A 25,763-nucleotide genomic window follows, 5' to 3' on the forward strand; every position below is an offset into this window, starting at 1 on the left:
GCCTTCAGGGGCAGAAGGACAGATTTTTACTTTGTCAGCTCGGGGATTCGATACAGCAACCTTTTGGCCCAACAATCTAACCACTGGGCTACCTGCCGCCCCAGCATGTTAGCGTTAAGTGAAATTCATTCCAGACCAGTCTGCAAGCTTTTAAAGTTTGAATGGTTGTTCTAGGTCAAGTGGTGTAAGACTTAACATTCAAGACTATGGCCATTGAAATGCTTTGGGATTTATACAGATATGGTTATAATGTGAAAGTATAGGTCGTATCAATGTTTTTTTTCAAGCAACAGTGCCAGTCTGCACTTAAGAAGTTGATAGCTTTTATGGTTTAGTTCTTGCTTCCTGCAAGCATACCAAATAACAGTGTGAATGTGGGATTTCTTTGCTGCTGAGACTACAATTCTCCCCCACAGGACAGGCAATGGTTCTGGACTGATGGCTCCAAATTTGATTACCACAAGTGGAATAAAGGAGAGCCCAATAACTATCAAGGTGTCATTGAGTCATGCATTTTGATGAACTGTGCAGGTACCTTAAGCCCACTGTCATTCTGTCACGTCCTGACCATAGAAAGCTGTTCTTTTCTATGGTAGAGTAGGTCAGGGCGTGATGGGGGTTTTCTAGTTTAGACTTTCTATGTTATGTTTTTGTATTTCTGTATTTTTTTGGGGGGGGGGTGATCTCCAATTAGAGGAAGCTGGTCATCGTTGTCTCAAATTGGAGATCATACTTAAGTAGTTTTTCCCACCTGGGTTTGTGGGAGATTATTTTGAGTAAGTGTATGTTGCACCTCTTCGTCACGGTTTGTTTTGTTTGAGTTTATTTTGTATGTCTTGCATAGTTTCACAGTATTAAATAAAATGTGGAGCCATACACACGTTGCGCTTTGGTCTCCATCGTACGACAAACGTGACAATCTCCCACCACCAAAGGACCAAGCAGCGTGGTCGGGAGGACTGGACCTGGGAGGAAATCCTCGATGGGGTAGGACCCTGGACAAGGCCCGGGGAGTATCGTCGTCCAAAGGAGGAGATTGAAGCAGCGAGAGCAGAACGGAGATATTACGAGGCGTTATACCATCAAGGCAAGCAGGCGGAGACAGCGAGAGAGGAACGGCGACAATACGAGGAACTAGCTTCCGTCGGGCTTCCGGGGAGTTAGATGGAGTCAGGTTTGGGACCTGAGCCAACTCCTCGTGCTTACCGTGGAGAGCTGAGGGGTGAACAGAGCCAGTCAGGGAGACGAGTGAGGAACTCGACGCAAGATTCCGGAGAGAGGTGTTAGCACTGAGAGCGCTGCAGAGTGGGCGTGCTGAGGAGTGTGACACCAGTCCGGTGTCATAGGCACCAGTTTCACGCATCTGGCCTTCAGTGCGCCTCCCCAGTCTGGTATGTCCTGTGTCTCCTCCCCGCACTCGCTTGAGGCAGCGTGTGACCTGTCAGGCACCATGTTTTGCAGTGATACGCACGGTGTCTCCAGTGCGCATGAGACGGCCCGCGGTCCGGCGCCTCCTGAGACGGCCCGCGGTCCGGCGCCTCCTGAGACGGCCCGCGGTCCGGCGCCTCCTGAGACGGCCCGCGGTCCGGCGCCTCCTGAGACGGCCCGCGGTCCGGCGCCTCCTCTGCTGCAGGATCCGCGGGATGAGAAGGTTCTTCGTCCTGCACCAGAGCCGCCACCGACATTAGTCACCCACCCTAACCCTCCCTTTTTTTGTTGTTTTAGGTTGCGTTCGGAGTACGCACCTTTGGGGGGTACTGTCACGACCTGACCATAGAAAGCTGTTATTTTCTATGGTAGAGTAGGTCAGGGCGTGACAGTTTTTTTTTCTAGTTTAGATTTTCTATGTTATGTTCTAGTTTTTGTATTTCTATGTTTTTTGGGATGATCTCCAATTAGAAGCAGCTGGTCATCGTTGTCTCTAATTGGAGATCATACTTAAGTAGTTGTTGTTCCCACATGGGTTTGTGGGAGATTATTTTGAGTAAGTGTATGTTGCACCTCTTTGTCACGGTTTGTTTATTTTCTATGTCTTGCATAGTTTCACAGTATTAAATAAAATGTGGAACGATACACACGCTGCGCTTTGGTCTCCTTCATCGTACGACAAACGTGACACATTCACTGATCTATTCATCAAATTAACCTTTTCATAGTACATTTGACAAATCTCAGACACAGCCAAACGCACTCTATTCTGTTTTGTATACATCTGCATTGATTTGAATTAATTTCTGTTCTGTTTCCTCAGATGTAAAAGGCTGGAATGATTCAGCTGGTAGAGACAGTCTTTCCCTCTGTGTGCTCCCTAAGAGCCTTTTTCAAATAAATATTCTGTTTACTGTTCAACCAAGTCATCTGGTTATATACGTTTTTTTTATTATAAGACGATATGTGCAAGCTCCTACTAGTGGCCAATTTCAAAGCTACCAAAACTCTGTCTTGGTGACATTAACTCTGCGTTTCCCAAACTCAGTCCTCTGGACCTCAAGGGGTGCATGTTTTGGTTTTTGCCCTGACTACACAGCTGATTGAAATTATCACAGCTTGATGATTAGTTGATTATTTGAATCAGCTGTGTAGTGCTAGGACAAACCAATATGTGCACCCCTTGGGGTCCAGAGGACTAAGTTGGGGTAACCCTGGCCTAGTGCCTTGTCATTCTATTACCAAAATCCCACATTTGGGATATTTTCTAATCCTTCATGATGTAAGTTAACAGAAGTCACATCAAGGTAGGCCTACATCATAGTAGTCAAACCAGTTTGACCACCCACTACGGTTCTGCCTTCCACTGGCATACTGTTATGTTTCTGTTTGTACCAGATGACCAAACAGGTAGGAAACACTGCCATAGGAAGTCCCACCCGGTTAACTACTTTGAAATGGTGAAAGTCCTCAATGGCGCTGCCTGTAGGAAAATTGGATTTTGGGCACGAGTCCTATGGTGGTCACCTCACTTTATAGGGCCACTAAGTAGACTACACCACCTTTTTGTTTAATGAGAAGGACCTCAACCTTAGAATGGCCTATTTGTTTCCCTTGTACAAATCACCAAATGAGGCAGTTTTAGAAAAATATGCAAAGTCAATTTTATTACAGCTTTAAAATTTTCACAAGTTGGAATAAATTGTTTCAGATATTTAAAATGCTCCTGTCTAGCCGATCACCAGACAAGGTATCTGCCCTGTATCCCCGGAGAGTTGGAGCCAGCCCCCAACACGCCATCCCTGCCCCCACCACGGGCACCTGCTGGGGAGATAGGAAAAGTGCGGAATACCAAAAAAGGAAGAAGCATGCAAATTCTTAAACTAACCACTCAAGCCAGCAATATGAGTGCACAAAATCCCCCCCAAATGTTCAAGTGATGTAAGCCTAGACTGTCGCTATTCACTGTTTTTCTCCTATCGAATTCAGGTATATAGTAAGCAGGGTTAAGGCCCAGCTGAGTCCGGCATTGTCAGACATTTCTCTGGCATGCCCTTGAACTGCAGCATATTTCTCTCTTGCCCAAAACACAAATGTCTTTACTCCACACTGCCCATTCAGTCACTCATTCACACCTGCAGGTAATTGGGACTGATTGGTCTTGAAGGTCAACTACAAACTATGTGTCATCATCCAGGTAAACGTTGCAGCAGGCCTGGGCACCACATGCTATAGGCAGGCTGAGGCAACCAAACGCCTGCCATTATTGGACAACGACAATGTGTTGCCCAACTGTATGCTCTCGTAATATTAGTTCAGACTAGAGAGAACAGGCCACCTCTGGTCTGGAATAGTGAATAATCTCAAAACCAGCAGCCTAAAAAATATATAAAATAAAATCTGAATGTACACTTTTGGAATTACAGTAACACTGCAATGCTATAGGCAACAAAACTACCCCAAAATGAGAGTATAGGCTACCAAACTTCTGCCATTATTGGACAATAATGGGAATGTGTAGCCCAGGCTCTCCTGACATCGGCTACTCAAGTAATATCACTTATGCATGGAACCTTTTGGTATGGCGAAAAATCCCCCCCCACCAAAATGTGTGACTGATCGATAATGACGTCAACACCAATGACCTCTGATTGGTCCCTTCCTAATATCGTCATAACCCTGCTCTCTGATTGGTCCCTTCATAATGACATCATCATAACCTTGCTCACTGATTGGTCCCTTCATAATGACGTCATTACTCTGCTCTCAGATTCACATATGCTTACTAACAAGAGAAGTGACTCACTGCTCAGTCAGCTGCTTTAACATCTTGCCAGAGTTGGCACAGGTTTGTTCCTTAGACATTTGAACTAAAAGAGCCAAAGGTCTCCTCATGTTCAAGATAAACAATGCATCGGATAGAATCAACAAGGTTTCACAAGCGTATATTTAATATTATATACCGGTAAGATGCATTGAAAGGGTTGTCATCTCAATCTTTCTCTCTTATCAGTGCAAAGAATGTTTGGGAGTAGAGTTAACCAAGCCATTATTCAGAGCAACATTCTTGAGTGTCAGTTCTCCTCTGATTTCTTGCCGCCTGCAGGTCCGGAATAAAACGTCTCGTCACCCAGAGCACAGCTGGCGTAGAGCTGTATGATTCCCAACCAGTCTGCACAGGACCAGCCACCACTCGCACCATACCGGTACAAAGGTCAGGGGCCAGCCAGCAGCAGAGTGCAGTAGATGGTAATCTCTTAAAAGGATTCCGGAAGATCAAGCAGCACTTCATCAGGTTAACAACTGCTTTTCTACTGTGGTGATACCCGAGTGAAAAAAATGGTGATCGAAATTGATCTGTTCGGGCCTTCGTGTTACTACCACTCTTGCTCACATTGTCACACAGAACTTAAAGCACACACAGACACACTAGAAATAGTTCAATTCATGTCAGATGCATCAGATATAAATGTCTTGTGTGTCTGTCATTGAGGGATATCTTTGCTCCAAGGTATACACTTTTACAGCGGAATAGGAACCTTGTTTTGACTGGACAAAACATTAAGGACACCTGCTCTTTCCTTGACATAGCTTTCACCTCGATTCAGCTGCTCAGTCTATGATCCCTTATTGATGTCACTTGTTAAATTCACTTCAATCAGTGTAGATGAAGGGGAGGGGACAGGTTAAAGAAGGATTTTTGATAGAATGGTCCACCGCCCAAATGACATCCAGCCAACTTGACACGACGGTGGAAAGCATTGGAGTCAACATGGGCCAGCACCCTTGTGGAACGCTTCCCACACCTTGTAGAGTCCGTGCCCCGACAAGGTGAGGCTGTTCTGAGGGAAAAGGCAGGGGGTGGGGGCTACCACTCAATATTAGTAGGGTGTTCCTAATCTTTGGAATACTCACTGTATATCCATGCCTCCCAACCTCAATATGTTCACTACAGCCTGCCTGCTATTAACCATTGTTCACATATCCCTAGTTCCCTACGGCTCATTACACAAAGCTTAGCTGCACTGAAATGAAATGAAGAAAGAAGGCATCTCAGTGTGGAAGCTTGAGGATTCTGACCAACAGCAAAATCAGCAAGAACTGATACAACCCCAAAGTTTTTTTTTTAAATACACAGGTATGTCTGGCACTCCTCACTTATGTGTAAGCAAGGACTTTAATGCTTACATATTTTGCATTACTCATATGTATATACTGTATTCTTTTCTATCCTATTTTACGGTGTCTTAGTCTATGCCGCTCTGACATTGCTTGCCCAAATATTTAATATATTCTTAATTCCATTCCTTTAGATTTGTATGTATTGTTGTGAAATTGTTAGATATTACAACGCTGTTAGAGCTAGGAACACAAGCACTTCGCTGCACCAGCAATAACATCAGCTAAACGTGTGTGTGTGTGTGTGTGTGTGTGTGTGTGTGTGTGACAAATACATTTGGATTTGATTTGAAGTAACTATGATAAGCTGTTCCATGTATGGAAACTACTTGTAAACCTCTTGCGGACAAATGTAAGACTGAGGCAGAGTCATTAACCCATCGATTACCACAGGACAAAAGCATTCTCCACGCACAATGAGGAAGACCAGATGAGCCCAATGCACTAAACTCTGATCACATGACAACCACGGTAGGATCCTGTGGTATGTAAGAGGGAAAGTGTATTGGTCTTTAAGACGACAACACTTCCTCCCTTATCCATTTGCCTCTTATTTAGTCAAATACAGATGGAAGGGATGGAGTTACATTTCAGGGATGAAAATAATAGATTTATTCAGGTTAATAACCCATATACACCACTCGTAAAAATAATGACTTTACACAACCATATCAAAATGTATTAGATGCTTGGAGGCATCTTTATAATCTCTACACAACCTTTTAAGTCCTGAAACCCAACCCCATTCTGCCCTTGCCCTGAGGGCCGAGCAGGAACCAGAGCCTTGGCGGGGTCTTGCGGGATCTGGTGTTCCCTCCTCTTTTATGAAGGAGGAGGGAGAGGCTCACAGACACACTGTGCCTCAGGATGGCTATCATTGTTGCTATTGCTGCTACACACTCAGGGAACTAACTGGAACCTTCCATCACTGCTGTTCTTCTCTCGCTACCTGCACAACCCCAGCATTTTGGAACATTGCACTTAGTGGGGCACAAGGATACCTGGATCTGCAGCACGCAAAAAAAGGCTTTGGATTGTGAGTCTACAAGTTTTGCTCAGTAAAAGGACAATCTGCCTATATGCATGTTAAAAATAAATAATAGAGGAAGGGTGTGTGATTTCCAAAATTATAAAAATGGGGGATGGAGAAATTAACAAATCTTATGGTTTCAGATGAAAAACGAGTGCAATAGATTAATCTGAGGACTTGTTGTGCGCTAATCTTGTGCACAAATATCAATTTTCAACTCCTCCACGTTGTTGACCAATCATGACGTCGTCATCAAACATCAAGTCATCATGTAGATTGTTCTTTAAATAAATAAAAATTCCAAACATTATTATTGCAGGAGGGACAATGATGTTCCCTACAGTGACATGGCTCCTGTTTGTAGCAGGCCTGTTGGGTGTCTGGTCTCAGGACTACTATGAGGAGAGAACAATGAACAAGAGACCCAGAGGCAGGGGGGCCCAGCTGCGAGCTGCAGCCACTGCACCTAACGGGCAAAAACATAATAGACAAGGTATGAGAAAAGACATCCTCTTTTTAATAGTACAGTTGCTCATTGCAAAAGTTGCTCATGTCAGACGGTGCTTAAACAGTGAGATCACAGATGTCTTATTATGCCTCATTTGTGTGACCATAATTCATCAATCCAATAGAAATCAGATTCCAGCTAAACAAGAGGTTGAGCATACATCATAAAATCAAATGTTAAAGTTTTTACATTTGGTTAACACAGGTACAGACAGTAGATAGATATCTATCTTATCAGTGGATGTCCTGTGGTATACTGTACCTGCTATATTCCCAAGGTGTTGATATCCTACGGCATTTTTTGAACATATGAACATGATTTAGCTTGGTCTTTCTGCCCTTGTGAGAGATTTAATATAAAGATAAAGGGTTGATTTCAGATAGGGTTTTTGGCTTCATAGACATTTTTCACTTGACTGTCATAACTTTGAATGATTGCATTTCCAAGTCATTTAAAAATGAGGCAAGATGGAAAACACTCTTTAGTTGAAGTGCACCTACAGGTAACTGCAAAAATAAAGGAAACACCAACATAACGTGTCTTAGTAGGGCTTTGGGCCACCACGAGCTGCCAGAATAGCTTCAATGCGCCTTCGCATAAATTCTATAAGTGTCTCGAACTTTATTGGAAGGATGCGTCACTATTTGTCCATGATAAATTCCATAATATGATGTTTTGCTGATGGTGGTGGAAAACGCTGTCTCAGACAACACTCCAGAATCTGCCAAAACTGTTCAATTGGGTTGAGATCTGATGACCTATTTATTTATTATTTTTTTATTTTTTTAACATTTATATATATATATATAATATATACACACACACTATAAACCCCCTATGCTCCTTTGAGACCACTCTTTCAAAGTCACTGAAAGTCTTCTTCTAGTCATGGTAGTCAAAGTAATTGGCAACCGGGCATTTTTATACATGACCCTAAGCATGATGGGATGTTAATTGCTTAATTAACTCAGGAACCACACCTGTGTGGAAGCACCTGCATTCAATATATTTTGTATCCCTCATTTACTCAAGTGTTTCCTTTATTTAGTCAGTTACCTGTACGTAAGTACTTCATAACACATTCATAACACATTCATAACCCACAATGACATTTTTCAATAGAATGGCCTCTTGTCGCAATTGTGTGTCTGACAGCTCTGCACATGAACACAGCCATTTTAGATGAGGACTGCGGTCTGGAGCTTTCCTTTCTGCTTGACAGCTCTGAGAGTGCCAAGGAGAACCATGAGCAGGAGAAGCAATTTGCCATGGATGTGGTGGACAAGCTCCAGGCTGTCCGTCTGCAGACCGGTCGCAGTCTGAGCTGGAAGGTGGCCCTGCTGCAGTACAGCAGTCACGTCATCATCGAGCAGACCTTTAAGCAGTGGAGAGGCACTGACAACTTCAAGTCCCACATCACCCCCATTTTATACATCGGTCATGGCACCTACACCACCTACGCCATCACCAACATAACTAAGATGTACCTGGAGGAGTCCATCCCAGGCAGCATCAAGGTGTCCGTCCTACTCACTGACGGCATCTCCCACCCCAGGAACCCAGACATCTTCTCAGCTGCCGCCGACGCCAAGAACCAGGGGGTGAAGTTCTTCATGGTGGGCATCACCCGTGCAGCCAATGAGCCAGCCAACGTGGCCCAGCTCCGTCTGTTGGCCAGCTCTCCTGCTTCCCGATACCTCCACAATCTACAGGATACTGATATTGTGGAGAAAGTCCTCACGGAAATTGTGAGTATGATCTGCCTTGCATACATAGAAATAAGCACACAAAAAAAGGACAGCAAACCCTCTCACAACCCGCACACCAACAACTCCCGAGAGAGACAGAGAGAGCATGCGAGAGCGTGAGCAATAGAGAGAGAGGGAGGAAGTGGAGATGACAAGAGAAAGCAATATAGGGAGAGAAAGAGAGAATGTGGGATGCAGCGCCTGCTCGGGGGCGGCCATCGAACAGCAGCAAAGGCACGACTTGGATTCTATTTTGAGTCACTGCTTAAGTTGAGGTCAGTGCTTCTCTCTGTGTGCGTCCCAAATGGCACCCTATTAGCCACATAGTGTGCTACCTTTGACTAGAGCCCCATAGGCCCTGATCATAAGTAGTGAACGATAAAGGGTGTAGGGTGCCATTTGGGGGACAGCCTCTGGCAGAGCAGCATGTTAATTAGACTGAAGAGGTGGAGAAGGGGGAGGGAGGCCTCAGAAACACAATATTGGGTGTAATGATGATGCAATGATACAGTTGTGATTTAGATGTAATCAAAGTTGAATTAGGGATATCTTGGATATTGTAACCAAAATCCTCCCAGGAAGGTTTTTTTAAGTAGGATAAAGGCTGGAGATCTGAATGACTGACATTCCACAATTTGGAGCTATACAAATGCAAGACACTGTAGCAAGATAATAAATGGCTATCGATGACAGCCATGGATTTTGTATTTTTTGTTCAACGAGCAGACAGCTGTCTTACATTTTTTCAATAGACTTGGCTCCTTACCATCTGCATGTTATGAGTGCATATCCCATGGGCTTTACTTTGAATCTGCTATGCCACGAGGTTTTTTGTCCCAATAAGGGTAAACAGAGCCTCTTGTGGTCGCACCTTACATACCTATGAGTGGAAGCAGACAGGTTCTTTCAGTGATACTTTCAGTGATATTCTTAGCCTTCTTTTTATCATAACGTGGTTTACATTTGGCTCGTGGGTATTACAATGGAATGTCTACTCACTGATTTCTTTCAAGTGGCAACATAGCAAAACAGAGCTTGGCACGAAACCATCATTCAAATAACCCCCCACAGTCACTTGTACTCACACAGCAGGCTTTTCAGAGTCTAGATGAGAGGATTAGAGGTTTAAATGGTGTGTGACGAGGGGAGGCAGAAATATGATACAATATGCTAGAGTTTACAAGTCCTGTCTTTTTAATCTATACTGAACAAAAAGATAAACGCAACATGTAAAGTGTTGGTCCTATGTTTCGTGAGCTGAAATAAAAGATCCCAGAAATATTCCATATGCACAATAAGCTTATTTCTCTTACATTTTGTTTACATCCCTGTTTGTGAGCATTTCTCCATTGCCAAGATAATCCATCCACCAGACAGGTTTGCATATCAAGAAGCTGATTAAAGAGCATGATCATTACACAGGTGCACCTTGTGCTGGAGACAATAAAAGGCCACTCTAAAATGTGCATATTTTTCACACAACTTAATGCCACAGATGTCTCAACCTTTGAGGGAGCATGCAATTGGCATGCTGACTTCAGGAATGTCGACCAGAGCTGTTGCCAGAGAATTTAAGCCACCTCCAACGTCGTTTTAGAAAATTTGGCAGTATGTCCAACCGGTCTCACAATCGCAGACCACGTGTAATCACGCCAGCCTAGGACCTCCACATCCGGCTTCTTCACCTGCGGGATCGTCTGAGACCAGCCAACCGGACAGCTGATGAAACTGAGGAGAATTTCTGTCTGTAATAAAGCCCTTTTGTGGGGAAAAACCCATGGCTGCGCCCCTGCCCAGTCATATGAAATCCATAAATTAGGGCCTAATGAACTTATTTCAATTGTCTGATTTCCTTATATGAACTGTAACTCAGTAAAATTGTTGAAATGATTGCATGTTGTGTTTATATTTTTGTTCAGTATAGTTGTAAATGTACATGATTTCTGTATGTTTTGGATGGTGTATGATTGTCTCTAACGGTTGTCACTGTTTTATTTCTCTCTACCCAGACTGACCTGGCTGACAAGGGGGTAGGTAATATTACATGTTGATGCAATTTAAATGCTTTCCTCATTCAACCAATACATAATTAAGTTCAGGGACACTGCATGGTCATATACTGTACAGTTACATGTTGATTCTGAAACCTTATGCTGCCTTTTTGAAGTGTCCCCTGGCCCAACGATGTGCCTGTGAGAAGGGCGAGAGAGGGCTCAGTGGTTCAACTGTAAGTACTTTCACTGTCCTTTCCAAACACTCCCCAATCACAAAACACTTCTCTTTTGAAATAAAAGTAATTTGTTCCTGAAGTGCTGAATGTTCTAAAGAGGAAGCTAACATAGTTCTGATATCAGAGGTAATTGCTTGGTTTTGTCGAAGTACTTCTGAAAATACTCCAAATGCTGCAGGACAAAATAGATCGTTTTTCTCAATGAATACTTCCTATAAACCTCAGTTGCTAATTTGCGTTGCCTGTCCCGGCAAGTTATTGGACATTTCCCATCCCACATAAGATGTCCCCCATGGAAACCAGGGGCAGCCTATGAAGGCCTTTACTCCCAATAAAAACAGGACCTTTGCCATCGTAAATAACACTTACTAGCTCCGTTGTCAGCTAGTCAGAGATGGAGAATGTTGGAGGGGGCTTAAACTGTGACACTAGGTGCGTGGTCTTCCACATCATCGGACCAGACTAGAGGCCCCTCTCTGGATGGATGACAGCCACGTTAATGTCAGGGTCCTCAGCGTCTGACAGTCTTGTGCTGACAGACAGTTGCATGATCATTAACCAGGGGCTTTCTCAACAGAGAGATTCCTTACATTCTTACACTGAGACTTAAAGGCTCTCATAATTACTCTCTTTAGTTTAACGGCCACAAACCGACGATAAGCTGCGAACGGAAACCACCACACGCTGTCCAGGTGCCTGACCTCTCACCTTTTTGGTCAAGCAGCAACATGTCCATCCTTGACATATACACACACACACACAAACACTAAGCCACCCCCCTTGTGACCTCAGGTCCTTTTACCACCTGCAATGACCAAATAATGCTGACACGCTCAGGGAAACTATGCTTCACTTTCACTTTTCCCTACTTCTGTAGCCAGATATGGTTTATCTTTCGTTATACAACGGGTGGGTCTAATCCTGAATGCTGATTGGTTAAAATCGCATTCCAGCCGGTGTCTATTCCACAAATTGCCACCTGCTAAATCTATGAATTTAAAATGCCTATTTACTCTGTTCCATCTGACTGCGCAATTCACTGTCTCATCAGCCAAGCAACTTCTAAACTTGATCTCCACTATAAAAAGCATCTAGATATGATCTCACATTTCTTTTGGACTAACATTTAGTTTTCAACAGCGGAGATTTGTATAAACCTTGCTGTCTGTCTCTCCGACATTTGCAGCATTGTTTCAATATGCATATTCGATCTCCTTCTGTCCCATAGTAATGAACGTGTCGGGACGAGACTGACAGGCAGGCAGCGTTTCTCAGCCAGTCTAAATCCTGATTCAGCTAGAACAATTTTTATGGATATATAAAATTTTATTTGTTGAAAAAGGTACAACGAGAAACGCAGCTAATTTGCAGTCTTTCCAGCTTCAGTTGAAGTGATTGTGTTACTGTAACGTTAGCTGTGTTGTTGGCTAGCTCGTCTGAATAACAGTGTCCTGACGAGTGAGCACATTTTCTATGCCAGGCAAAATCGCATCTCATCAGTTTATTGTTATGGATTTATCCAAATAAATGTCACTAGAAAACAGTTTAAGCAAATGCAGCTACTTTGCTGTTATTCTGGCTGCACTTTTTGACGTGGCTGTAAGTCAACCGTAGTTGGCTAGCTAGCAACCAAGGGATAAAAACGTTGCCAGCCAGTATGGCAATGGAACATTTAGAATGAACGACGGGGTCACGTCTCTAGATACAGAACAAAATGACTGAACGACTGGGTCGCGTCCATAGATACAGAACAAAAAGACTGAACGACTGGGTCGCGTCTCTAGATACAGAACAAAAAGACTGAACGACTGGGTCACGTCCCTAGATACAGAACAAAAAGACTGAACGACTGGGTCGCGTCTCTAGATACAGAACAAAAAGACTGAACGACTGGGTCACGTCTCTAGATACAGAACAAAAGACTGAACGACTGGGTCACGTCTCTAGATACAGAACAAAATGACTGAACGACTGGGTAGCGTCCATAGATACAGAACAAAAAGACTGAACGACTGGGTCGCGTCCATAGATACAGAACAAAAAGACTGAACGACTGGGTTGCATCTCTAACAACCCTAGATTTGTGTCAGGACTATATCTTGTGGAAGGATGAAATAGTATGAAGAAATTAATCAAAATAACATTTTTTATTAAAATATGTCATCCATTATTTGAATATGTTGGTAACCCGTTGTGATAAAGTGACACGGTGCCAATATATCCTCCAAACACCGGCTTCTTGGGCATTATCACTTAACTGACTCGCTGCAGTTCATTTGCAATGGATAGTGGCCTTCCGTCAAACATGTTTTGTTTTAAAGTGAGTTAAATGAATCTCATGTTGTTCCTTCATTCCACAGGGGAAGAAGGGTCGCCCAGGAGATGATGGCACCCCTGGTCTTAAAGGATCGAAGGTCTTTGATTTGTTATGATTCTGTTGAATTTCCACTTACTTTGCTTGTATAGACATATATTTTAATATGAGAAATCTAAATGAAATAGCTCTGGTATGTACTGTGTAAATAATACAGATGCCCTGTTCTCCTTTCCTTTTAGGGAGAGGGAGGACTAAGTGGACTTCCAGGTCGGGACGGCGGAGAGGTGAGTGATACACTTAAACACATAGTCTTTTTTTTATGACATTTTCATATGCAGATATCCAGACATCTATATATACAAATGTAGGATTCTCTATTTGATCACCCTGTTGGAGGAGAAATGTCCTGCAATGCAGGAAATTTAAAACGTGTAGTGTATATGAGGTTTAAAAAGGCTTCTGAAGTTTGTAATATTCCCTTACGAAAAATGTATCAACCACTACAAAAATTTCAAAAAATTATAATCAGCATAATAATTCACATTTCCTGTTGCTGCAGTACCTGGCTCAAATTAACATACTGAAGTATGTTGACTAAGCATTTATCAATGTACACTGAGTATACAAAACAATAAGAACTCCTGCTCTTTCCATGACATAGACTGACCAGGTGAATCCAGGTGAAAGCTATGAACCCTTATTGATGTCACTTGTTAAATCCATTTCAATCAGTGCAAATGAAGGGGAGGAGACAGGTTAAAGAAGGATTTTTAAGCCTTGAGACAATTGAGACATGGATTGTGTATGTGTGCCATTCAGAGGGTGAATGGGCAAGACAAAAGATTGAAGTGCCTTTGAACAGGGTATGGTAGTAGGTGCCAGGCGCATCAGTTTGAGTGTGTCAAGAACTGCAACGCTGCTGGATTTTTCACGCTTAACAGTTTCCCGTGTGTATCAAGGATGGTCCACCACCCAAAGGACATCCACCCAACTTCACACAACTATGGGAAGCATTGGAGTCAACATGGGCTAGCATCCCTGTGGAACGCTTTCAACACCTTGTGGAGTCCGTGCCCCGACAAATTGAAGCTGTTCTGAGGGCAAAAGGGTGGGGTGCAACTCAATATTAGGAAGGTGTTCCTAGTCTTTGGTATACTCAGTGTTTGTACCACTCTTGTTCACGTTCTAACCTATTATACTGTGTTTATTTGCAGGGAAAACCTGGTTACAAAGGAGAGATGGTACGTCCTTCAAGTTGCCATTAATATTTCTGTTATGTTGAAGCTACAGTACATTAATTTCATATGACGTATTGCTTTTGATTTCCATTACACAGGGTGAGAGGGGCGAGTGTGGCATTCCAGGAATTAAAGGAGACAGGGTATGCATGAATAATCAAATTTGTCTGCTCTCTGTGTCATGCTTTTGTTCTATTGGTCGTATTACAGGCTGATTTATACAGTACCTTCCTTTACTGTTACATTGAATGTCCACTCCCAGGGTCCTGAGGGTCCAATGGGCTCCAGAGGTGTCAGAGGTCTCCAGGTGGGTAGACAACAGCGACATGTACCTTGAAAATTCACATATTCAGATCAAAGCGTTATCCTTTTGTGAAACTCCTGTATAAACACATACGTACTCACTCCGTTCTCCCTTCCCCTCCCACGCACACACACAATGTAGTTGATAATGGCTGTAATCAACCTGGGTTGAATTCAGGAGTAGACAGACCACAGTGAATGTAAATCCGGTACACTCCAAATAGTATGATATGCTATGTTTGGTATGGTATGTATTAATTTGTGGATGTCCATTTCGTATGCTTTGTTACGAAAATAATTAGCACATTTTCAAAATGTATGATATGTTACGAATTCCAATTTGTTGTCACTAATGTTAGCTAAGTGGCTAGATGTCTAATGCTAATTTTAGCTAGGTAGCTAACGTTAGCTAGGCTAAGAGTTAGGGGTTAGGTTTAAGGTTAGGTTTAAAGGGTTCAGGTTATGGGGAAGGGTTAGCTAGCATGCTAAGTAGTTGCAAAGTAGCTAAAAAATAGTAAGTAGTTGCAAAGTTGCTAAAATGCTAAAGTTGGGTTGCTAGACGTTCGCGTTATAAGCCTCCCTGTCCACTTGACCAACCACCCTACTTTTATTTATGCCTTAAGTAACCTTCTGTCTTATGTAACCATACCAAACCTTAACATACAGTATCATACTAATTTGAGTGTCCCGGATTTACCCTTACTATGTTACGTCTAGTCTATGAGACCAGGCTGCTGTAAACTCTTTAGCTCTTCCCAGTAATTGAGCATCAGTATCTGGGTAACCTTCACTTTATATCTAGATGTGAATGGTGTCCTCCAGCGCATTAGCAGCAGCACATGTACCCTTGTTAAGGAGTGTTCTTTGTTCCTTCCCAGGGTTTACCCGGACCACAGGGTGACATGGGACCTGAGGGCCCTCAAGGAAAGAAGGTTAGTAAGAAGACACTTCATACTTAACTCATCACACACATCTGCTGTCACCTGTACACTTCCTTTTACTAGAACTTTAAAAGACAGATTCCTGACACCCATTCTACTACCTGGGAGTCGAGGGGCATGTGTCAACCCTAAAAGGCACCTATGGAAGATATTGGCCCAGTGCCATTGTGCCTTCACCTTCATTAGTTCAGCAGCGTGGGGATTAATGTTAGTTTTCACAACCATATACAGGTTTAGTTAATGGCAGGGGTCCTGTTTCTAAATATACACTAGGAACTGCCTAGAGCATTGTCAACTTCCTTACCAGTCCTTTATAGGGATTGTCAAGGCACTTAATAACAGCTATGAAAGGTAAAATGTTCTCTCTCCATGTGAGAACATGCAGGTGTCTGTTGGAAAGAGATAATATGAACAAAAGGGTAAACACTTAGAATGTCAAAGATATATTTTGCTCCCATAATATGAGTATGTTATACTGTACGTGTTGAGTGTATGTATTGAGGTTTCTGGCAGATGAAATCTTAGCAGCAGAGTGGATAGGTCACATCATTTGCTAGTGCTGACAGGAAGTGACTTATCTCTTACTAATTGAATCAGCACCTCCATCAAATACAATGTTTCAAAAGTGGATGAATTATGGAATAGCAGTGTTTAAAGTCTACCCTGTTATTAGGAATATGTTTTAAGTATGTAAGGTGTTGAGCATTTAAAAGAGCAGGTTGACGTTTATTGTCATGAGTCTTGTCCTGGAGGCAGAACTGATCGATTTTTCCATAAATTGTCCAGCTGCAAAGTCAAAATTGGCTATATTGTAAAATGTATGAAAACAAAAATGTGCTATTTGGTCTTCATTTAAGGTTAGGGTTAGGCATTAGGGTTAGCAATGTGTTTGGGGTTAAGGTTAGGGTTAGGTTTAAAAGTGTATGACTGTGGCTGTGCTGTGCCAGCTAGTGACCATTCTGCAGAGCTGCCAGAAAGATTAATGACGGAAAATGCAAACCTGCTCTAAGAGGTCAAATGTGATTGTTCCGTTGGTATGGAGATATGCAATGAAAATTGTGAGATATCTGCCTTGCTTTGGGAAAACTTTTTAAGTGGTTATCTCAGCTTTCTTCTTGACAGGCTCCACTTCGTTGCTATTTCTCATCTAGGATGAAATATCTCCTAAGTCATGAGTGAAGCTCATAATTACTACAAACTCTGCAGTGAACCATTGCCTCCAGTAAAACAGCTCTTCATTGTTTTGAGACTGGGTGTTTTTGACTACTTTGAGTCGGAAACTCAACTGAGAAAATGCCTGGCTGTAGGACGAGTCCTGACTTGTTTAAATTTGTAGGGGCCAAATAGTTGCCCACTTTTCCATGTACAGTGCAGTTCAGACAATAGCTCATCCACCAGTACTGTTTTCACCAGATTTCAACCAGAGTTGTAAACATTGAAATTAAGGTAAAAGTTCAACTTAAGTAAACTGACTTAACCTAACTAACAGGTTGTTAGTTACATCAATCTAATTTCAACATAGTCATCAGAACTATGTTTATGTTGAAAATTATTGAGTGGTTTAAATTGTTACATTTTAGATTTCATTAGACATATTTTATTTGACGTTTCAAATGTTGATAGTAAAATGGCATGTTAAATCAATGGCGTTGTTTCAACATCATGCTATCCACCTAAATAAAGAGGTATATTGAAATAAAACATGAAGCCATAGTCCAACGATTTCTGCCTGAGCAGTGATTCCTACTGGTATGTGAGGGCTAATGCACTTTAATGAGAATAAGTCCACCATCCAGATGCCTACCTCTGTACCCTGCTTAGCAGTCAAGCTGTGTTCGTTTCATCTGAGCTATCATTTCAACACATTTAGACATTGATTCCATACTCCATACTCATTTGCGTATGCTACCTAAATAACATTGACTAGTTGAAAGTCATTTGGAGTGAGGTTGCATTTATCTAGGCTACATTGCCCAAATGATTTGCCAAACAAAGGACACCATCATTTCAACATGTAGCTAGATATACTATCATTCATCCATGGTTGATTGGATCTTTGCAAGTTTAGAAGTAGTTAACCCTATAAATAAGATGCAAAATTCATGATATTAATAATACAGTCGTGGCCAAAAGTTTTGAGAATGACACAAATATTAATTTTCACAAAGTCTGCTGCCTCAGTTTGTATAATGGCAATTTGCATATACGACAGAATGTTATGAAGAGTGATCAGATGAATTGCAATTAATTGCAAAGTTCCTCTTTGCCATGCAAATGAACTGAATCCCCCAAAAACATTTCCACTGCATTTCAGACCTGCCACAAAAGGACCAGCTGACATCATGTCAGTGATTCTCTCGTTAACACAGGTGTGAGTGTTGACGAGGACAAGTCTGGAGATCACTCTGTCATGCTGATTGAGTTCAAATAACAGACTGGAAGCTTCAAAAGAAGGGTGGTGCTTGGAATCATTGTTCTTCCTCTGTCAACCCTGTTTACCTGCAAGGAAACACGTGCCGTCATCGTTGCTTTGCACAAAAATGGCTTCACAGGCAATATTGCTGCCAGTAAGATTGCACCTAAATCAACCATTTATCGGATCATCAAGAACTTCAAGGAGAGCAGTTCAATTGTTGTGAAGAAGGCTTCAGGGCGCCCAAGAAAGTCCAGCAAGCGCCAGGACCGTCTCCTAAAGTTGATTCAGCTGTGGGATCGGGGCACCACCAGTACAGAGCTTGCTCAGGAATGGCAGCAGGCAGGTGTGAGTGCATCTGTCAGGATGTCAGGATGTGGTCCAGAAGTTAATTGACAGCATGTCAGGGCGGATTGCAGAGGTCTTGAAAAAGAAGGGTCAACACTGCAAATATTGACTCTTTGCATCAACATCATGTAATTGTCAATAAAAGCCTTTGACACTTATGAAATGCTTGTAATTATAATTCAGTATTCCATAGTAACATCTGACAAAAATATCTAAAGACACTGAAGCAGCAAACTTTGTGGAAATTAATATTTGTGTCATTCTCAAAACTTTTGGCAACGACTGTACAGTTTTACCTTTGGATATTGTCTTGTATATGCAGGATGGTTGGTTGATTTAAAATGTAATGCACAAGTTATTAATACAGTATGTTGGATTCACGTCTTCATCTCAACCAAACATTTAAGAATATGACAAAATCAAATAAAACTTTATTTGAAGTGTTAAAAAACATATTATATTCTAATTTACAATAAAAGTGACTCCAAAATAAAAACAATACATTATTTACCATTCATTTTTATTTCATTTCTATTTATTTATTCATTTTTTTTGCTCAATCTGATTGGGTGGACCTGGCACCAAAGTGGCAGGCGTGGGCCCCGTCTTTTTCAACATTGAAACAAGGTCAAATAAAATATGTCTAATCAAATATGAAATCCAACATCATTTGCACCACCCAATATATTGAATATAGGAGGAAAAATATGAATTTTCTTTATTTTCAACTCAATTTCAAAGTATACATAGTTCTGTTGATTATGCTGAAATTAGATTGATGTAGCAACCTGTTATTAGTCAGAACTTTTACCTTCATTTCAATGTTTACAACTCTGGTGGATGAGCTATTGTCTGAACTGCACTGTACATGGAAAAGTGGGCAACTATTTGGCCCCTACAAATTTTAGATTAAATTAGATGAAAACAAAACTAGTATATTTACTTTTTTGTCTTTTCCACGTTGATTCCACGTCACAATACGTTGACAAACTACATTAAATCAATGTTGATTCAACCAGTGTGTTCCCAGTGGGTCAACTTGATTTATAACATGTTTGAGTAATTACCTTTGAGATCAGTAGTTCTGTTATGAGCTTTTTCTCATCAACTTCAAAAATAGTCTATGTGCAAGTATTTTCTGAGCAATGCTAGGCTTTGTTTATAAGTAAAATTTAGGAAGTATATAATTGATATCATATCAATATATACAGTTGAAGTCTGAAGTTTACATACACCTTAGCCAAATACATTTAAACTCAGTTTTTCACAATTCCTGACATTTTAATCCTAGTAAAAATTCCCTGTCTTAGGTCAGTTAGGATCACCACTTTATTTTAAGAATCTGAAATGTCAGAATAATAGTAGAGAGAATGATTTATTTCAGCTTTTATTTCTTTCATCACATTCCCAGTGGGTCAGAAGTTTACATACACTCAATTAGTATTTGGTAGCATTGCCTTTAAATTGTTTAACTTGGGTAAAATGTTTTGGGAAGCCTTCCACAAGCTTCCCACAATAAGTTGGGTGAATTTTGGCCCATTCCTCCTGACAGAGCTGGTGTAACTGAGTCAGGTTTGTAGGCCTCCTTGCTCACACACGCTTTTTCAGTTCTGCCCACAAATGTTCTATGGGATTGAGGTCAGGGCTTTGTGATGGTCACTCCAATACCTTGACTTTGTTGTCCTTAAGCCATTTTGCCACAACTTTGGAAGTATGCTTGGGGTCATTGTCCATTTGGAAGACCCATTTGCGACCAAGCTTTAACTTCCTGACTGATGTCTTGAGATGTTGCTTCAATATATCCACATAATTTTCTCTCCTCATGATGCCATCTATTTTGTGAAGTGCACCAGTCCCTCCTGCAGCAAAGCACTCCCACAACATGATGCTGCCACCCCCGTGCTTCACGGTTGGGATGGTGTTCTTCGGCTTGCAAGCCTTCCCCTTTGTCCTCCAAACATAACGATGGTCATTATGGCCAAACAGTTCTATTTTTGTTTCATCAGACCAGAGAACATTTCTTTGTCCCCATGTGCAGTTGCAAACCGTAGTCTGTCTTTTTTTATGGCGGTTTTGGAGCAGTGGCTTCTTCCTTGCTGAGTGGCCTTTCAGGTTATGTCGATATAGGACTCGTTTTACTGTGGATATAGATAATGTTGTACCTGTTCCTCCAACATCTTCACAAGGTCCCCTGCTGTTGTTCTGGGATTGATTTGCACTTTTCACACCAAAGTACGTTTATCTCTAGGAGACAGAACACGTCTCCTTCCTGAGCGGTATGACGGCTGCGTGGTCCCATGGTGTTTATACTTGCGTACTATTGTTTGTACAGATGAACGTGGTACCTAAAGGCGTTTGGAAATTCCTCCCAAGGATGAACCAGACTTGTGGAGGTCTACAATTTTTTTTCTGAGAGCTTAGCTGATTTCTTTAGATTTTCCCATGATGTCAAGCAAAGAGGCACAATTGGAAGGTAGGCCTTGAAATACATCCACAGGTACACCTCCAATTGACTCAAATGATGTCAATTAGTTGTAAACTTCCGACTTCAACTGTATCTGAGTAAGATAGATCAAAGGGCAATGTTTCTGTGTGATGTCAATTAACATTCATCTAAATGTAAAACAACTGGATGTTAAAGGTTGTCTGATCTGCGTAGACAGAATTAAAGCTTTGCACTGCCCTTTTGCTATAACTAATGACTGTATATATGAATGATCAAAGCCATCGATCAGGTGACACCATTCATGTCTATGTGAAGATAAAATAGCGCATTGACGCCAAATTAAGTTGGTTAAGATGGTGTCTCATGGCGACGTACAGTGCCATACAAGCCAGTTTGAGCTACACCAGAAAGTCACTTTGCAGGCTAGCTCAGTGTTGCCCCCTCTAATTGAGTAACTCAATCTGATGCCCGACCTGGGTACTGCAGACTGCCATTAGCAACTAAATTATCCTTATAACTTATTTTGTGTGCGATTTTCAAATAATCGGTTCAAGGACATACATCTGGTGTATTAGAAGCAATTATTGGTGTTGTGATTGTCTTCGATAACCCACTCCCTTCTTCTTTACAGTGGATCTGTGTTGTGCTGCTAACTTTGTTTGTTGCTAACTCTTCTGTGTCTCTCGTGTTGGTTATCATAGGGTGACCGGGGTCTAACTGGGCCGCCCGGAATTCAGGGAGAAACTGGTATTGGACTTCCTGGACCAAAGGTACGTTTTTTTTCTATTATTGCTTTTGTCTAACTAATTAATTGTTTTATGTTACCTGTTCCATCTCGCCATGTCTTCTTTCTAGGGTGATCTGGGATACCAGGGAAGACTCGGCCCCCCTGGTCCGCCAGGGCTGGGTGAACATGGCCAGCCAGTGAGTGGACAGAAACTCTACTAGCATTTTACTGTAGCATACTGCATTACGTAGTTTGGTTTCATTGACAACCAGACAGATTTTTAAAAACTTTGAGTAATACTGTATATCACAGTAGGAAACGTGAGTTGGGATGACAACTACAAAGGCAGTGTCATCTGACCCAATGTTGGAAAAATAATTATGCTGGTTTATTTTACAGGGGCCTCAAGGGCCACAAGGTGTTCAAGGAGAGAAAGGACCCCATGGCGAGGGGCTCCCCGGACCAAAGGTATGAATACAATAGAGAAATTATCTGGGTACAGCTGGAATCAAATCAAATTGTATTTGTCACATGCGCCGAGTACAACAGGTGTAGACCTTACTGTGAAATACTTACTTACCACCCTTAACCAACAATGTAGTTTTAAGAAAATAGAGTTAAGAACATTTTATAAAATAAACTAAAGTAAAACATTTTTTTTAAGTAACACATTAAAATAACAATAATGAGGCTATATACAGGGGTACCGGTACCGAGTCAATATGCGGGGGTACAGGTTAGTCGAGGTAATTTGTACATGTAGGTAGGGGCAAAATGACTATGCATAGATAATAAACAGCGACTAGCATCAGTGTAAAAGGAAAGGGGGGATAAATGCAAATACTCTGGGTGGCCATTTGATGACTTGTTCAGCAGTCTTATGGCTTGGGGGTAGAAGCTGTTAAGGAGACTATGGGTCCTAGACTTGAGGTAGCAGAGAGAACAGTCTATGACTGGGGTGACTGGACTCTTTGACAATTTTTGGGGAACTTGAAACTCTCGACCCGCTCCACTACAGCCCCGTCGACGTGAATGGGGGCGTGTTCAGCCCTCTCTTTCCTGTAGTCCACGATCATCTCCTTTGTCTTGCTCACATTGAGGGAGAGATTGTTTTCCTGGCACCACACTGCCAGGTCTCTGACCTCCTCCCTACAGGCTGCCTCGTTGTCGGTGATCAGGCCTACCACCGTTGTGTCGTCAGCAAACTTAATGATGGTGTTGGAGTCGTGCTTGGCCCCACAGTCGTGGTGAACAAGGAGTACAGGAGGGGACTAAGCACGCACGCCTGAGTGGCCCCCGTGTTGAGGATCAGCGTGGTAAATGTGTGGTCCCATACCCTTACCACCTGGGGGCGGCCCGTCAGGAAGTCTAGGATCCAGTTGCAGAGGGAGGTGTTTAGTCCCAGGGTCCTTAGCTTAGTGATGAGCTTTGAGGGCACTATGGTGTTGAACGCTGAGCTGTAGTCAATGAACAGCATTCTCACCTAGGTGTTGCTTTTGTCCAGCTGGGATAGGGCAGTGTGGAGTGTGATTGAGATTGCATCTTCTGTGGATCTGTTGGGGCGGAATGCAAATTGGAGTGGGTCTAGGATTTCTGGGATGATGATATTGATGTGAGCCAAGACCAGCCTTTCAAAGCACTTCATGGGTACCGACGTTATTCTAAATATATCTAATGTCCTTATTGCATGGTTGCAAACAATGAAATGCAATGTTTTGGGGTAAATCTTGGAGGGTTTTTTATAGTAAACTAGACTAGTTTATATGAAAACCGATGTGTCTCTACAACCCCGTTAAATTATTCAACCCTGTCACCCTAGTCTCAACCCCGTCACATGACAATATTTGTTAAATAAAATGGCAAAGATTAATAAATATGAATTTTATGTTTTCTGAGCTCTGTCTGAAATGTTAAGGACAATCCCAAGAAGATTAGATTTGTTAAAATTCTGAATTGAAAGCACTTTTTTTATTTAAATGATGAGCCTGCTGACACATAATGTGTCTATTTCAGGATTTAATATAGCAAAAATCTGAGATTTTACATACATTTTATATTTATAATAATTTAATTGGTTTGGGGGACACATGACCATTAGTTAGATGTTGATTTTATAACGAGTATCTTTTATAATCATAGTCAAGATAAATTGTCTCTATATCAGACAAAAATGGTTTAATATGTAGTTAATGTTGTGGGGTGTTCAGAAAATGCATTTAGTAATCTAGTAAAAAAAATGTGTTTCAAAAAAATATTACAGCAGCCCAATAATGACCCTTGAAACATGTAGGTATTACAAACTCGGTCAGGGAGAGGTTGAAAATGTCAGTGAAGACACTTGCCAGTTGGTCAGCGCATGCTCAAAGTACACGTCCTGGTAATCTGTCTGGCCCCGTGGCCTTGTGAATGTTTACCTGTTTAAAGGTCTTGCTTACATCGGCTACAGAGAGCATGATCACACAGTCATCCGGAACAGCTGGTGCTCTCATGCATGCTTCAGTGTTGCTTGCCTCGAAGTGAGCATAAAAGGCATTTAGCCCGTCTGGAAGGCTCGCGTCACTGGGCAGCTTGCGGCTGGGTTTCCCTTTGTAGTCTGTAACAGTTTGCAAGCCCTGCCACATCTGACAAGCATCAGAGCCGGTGTAATAGGATTCAATCTTAGTCCTGTATTGACGCTTTGCCTGTTTTGATAGTTTGTCTGATGGAATAGCAGGATTTCTTATTAGCGTTCAGATTAGTGTCCCGCTCCTTGAAAGCGGCAGCTCTAACCTTTAGCTCGGTGCGGATGTTGCCTGTAATCCATGCCTTCTGGTTGGGATATGTACTTACAGTCACTATGGGGATAACCTTCCATTCTTTCTAGTGATATTTGTGTTAGCCCACAGCATATTTTCTGGGATTACCGGTAGCAACAATGCTGGAAGCAACATGTCCACCCTAAATAACTTAGCTTTAATACAATAATAGCAGAAACGGACGTAAACCTGCCATTAAACAGATGGCTTCTCAACCTCTTGATTCTACCAGTACCTGGGCTGTTGAAGATGCCCATCTGTTGGGCCATAATTGACATTGGAAACAGACAAGGAGTTACATACACATGAAAGCACAACTCTCACTGGATTTCAGAGAGAAGAAATGTGTAATCTGACAGATTCTTCACTTATTTATTCTTCAACACATTGGCTGCATCTGTCAAAGTCAGGCTCTGCCCTTCTCCAACGCAGTCTACTCAAAGCTCAAGTGCTCAATCAAGTGTTACCATTCATGTTGCTGTGCATGAGCACACCCAATAAAAACAATGTCATTACTCCATGTCACAACTTGTGGAGTGACATACAGTGCATTCAGAAAGTATTCAGACACCTTCCCTTTTCCACATTTTGTTTCATTACAGCCTTATTCTAAAATGTATTAAATTATTTTTTATTCTACACAATACAGGTTTTTAGAAACAGAAATACCTTATTTACGTAAGTATTCAGACCCTTTGCTATGAAACTGAGCTCAGGTGCATCCTGTTCACATTGATCAACCTTGATGTTTCTACAACTTGATTGGAGTACACCTGTGGTAAATTAAATTGATTGGTCATGATTTGGAAAGGCACACACCTGTCTATATACTGTAAGGTCTCACAGTTGACAGTGCATGTCTGAGCAAAAACCAAGCCATGAGGTCGAAGGAATTGTCCGTAGAGCTCCGAGACAGGATTGTGTCGAGGAACAGATCTGGGGAATGGTACCAAAAAATGTCTGCTGCATTGAAGGTCCCCAGGAACAAAGTGGCCTCCATCATTCTTAAGTGGAAGAAGTTTGGAACCACCAAGACTCTTCCTAGAGCTGGCCGCCCGACAAACTGAGCAATCAAGGGAGAAGGGCCTTGGTCAGGGAGGTGACCAAGAACT

General features: G+C 42.0%; 1 protein-coding gene across 2 annotated transcripts in view; it reads left to right on the top strand.

Annotated features, from left to right (window-relative positions):
- The first annotated feature begins 6,483 nt into the window (after nucleotides 1-6,483).
- The window catches only part of LOC106586207 (collagen alpha-1(XXVIII) chain), a 43,851-nt gene continuing 24,571 nt past the window's right edge, over nucleotides 6,484-25,763 (top strand). Inside the window, exons 1-14 of one of the 2 annotated variants that reach the window (XM_014173225.2) lie at nucleotides 6,484-6,643; nucleotides 6,957-7,130; nucleotides 8,301-8,893; nucleotides 10,903-10,923; nucleotides 11,061-11,120; nucleotides 13,484-13,537; nucleotides 13,680-13,724; nucleotides 14,655-14,681; nucleotides 14,777-14,821; nucleotides 14,941-14,985; nucleotides 15,860-15,913; nucleotides 21,831-21,899; nucleotides 21,985-22,053; nucleotides 22,256-22,324. In XM_014173225.2, coding sequence (XP_014028700.1) covers nucleotides 6,965-7,130; nucleotides 8,301-8,893; nucleotides 10,903-10,923; nucleotides 11,061-11,120; nucleotides 13,484-13,537; nucleotides 13,680-13,724; nucleotides 14,655-14,681; nucleotides 14,777-14,821; nucleotides 14,941-14,985; nucleotides 15,860-15,913; nucleotides 21,831-21,899; nucleotides 21,985-22,053; nucleotides 22,256-22,324 — 1,317 coding nt within the window. In that variant the 5' untranslated portion in view covers nucleotides 6,484-6,643; nucleotides 6,957-6,964. The remainder of the gene's footprint in view (nucleotides 6,644-6,956; nucleotides 7,131-8,300; nucleotides 8,894-10,902; nucleotides 10,924-11,060; nucleotides 11,121-13,483; nucleotides 13,538-13,679; nucleotides 13,725-14,654; nucleotides 14,682-14,776; nucleotides 14,822-14,940; nucleotides 14,986-15,859; nucleotides 15,914-21,830; nucleotides 21,900-21,984; nucleotides 22,054-22,255; nucleotides 22,325-25,763) is intronic. The other variant, XM_014173226.2, reaches the window with a different exon arrangement.

Source organism: Salmo salar, chromosome ssa25 (assembly GCF_905237065.1).
Source record: "Salmo salar chromosome ssa25, Ssal_v3.1, whole genome shotgun sequence".
NCBI classification, from domain to species: domain Eukaryota; kingdom Metazoa; phylum Chordata; class Actinopteri; order Salmoniformes; family Salmonidae; genus Salmo; species Salmo salar.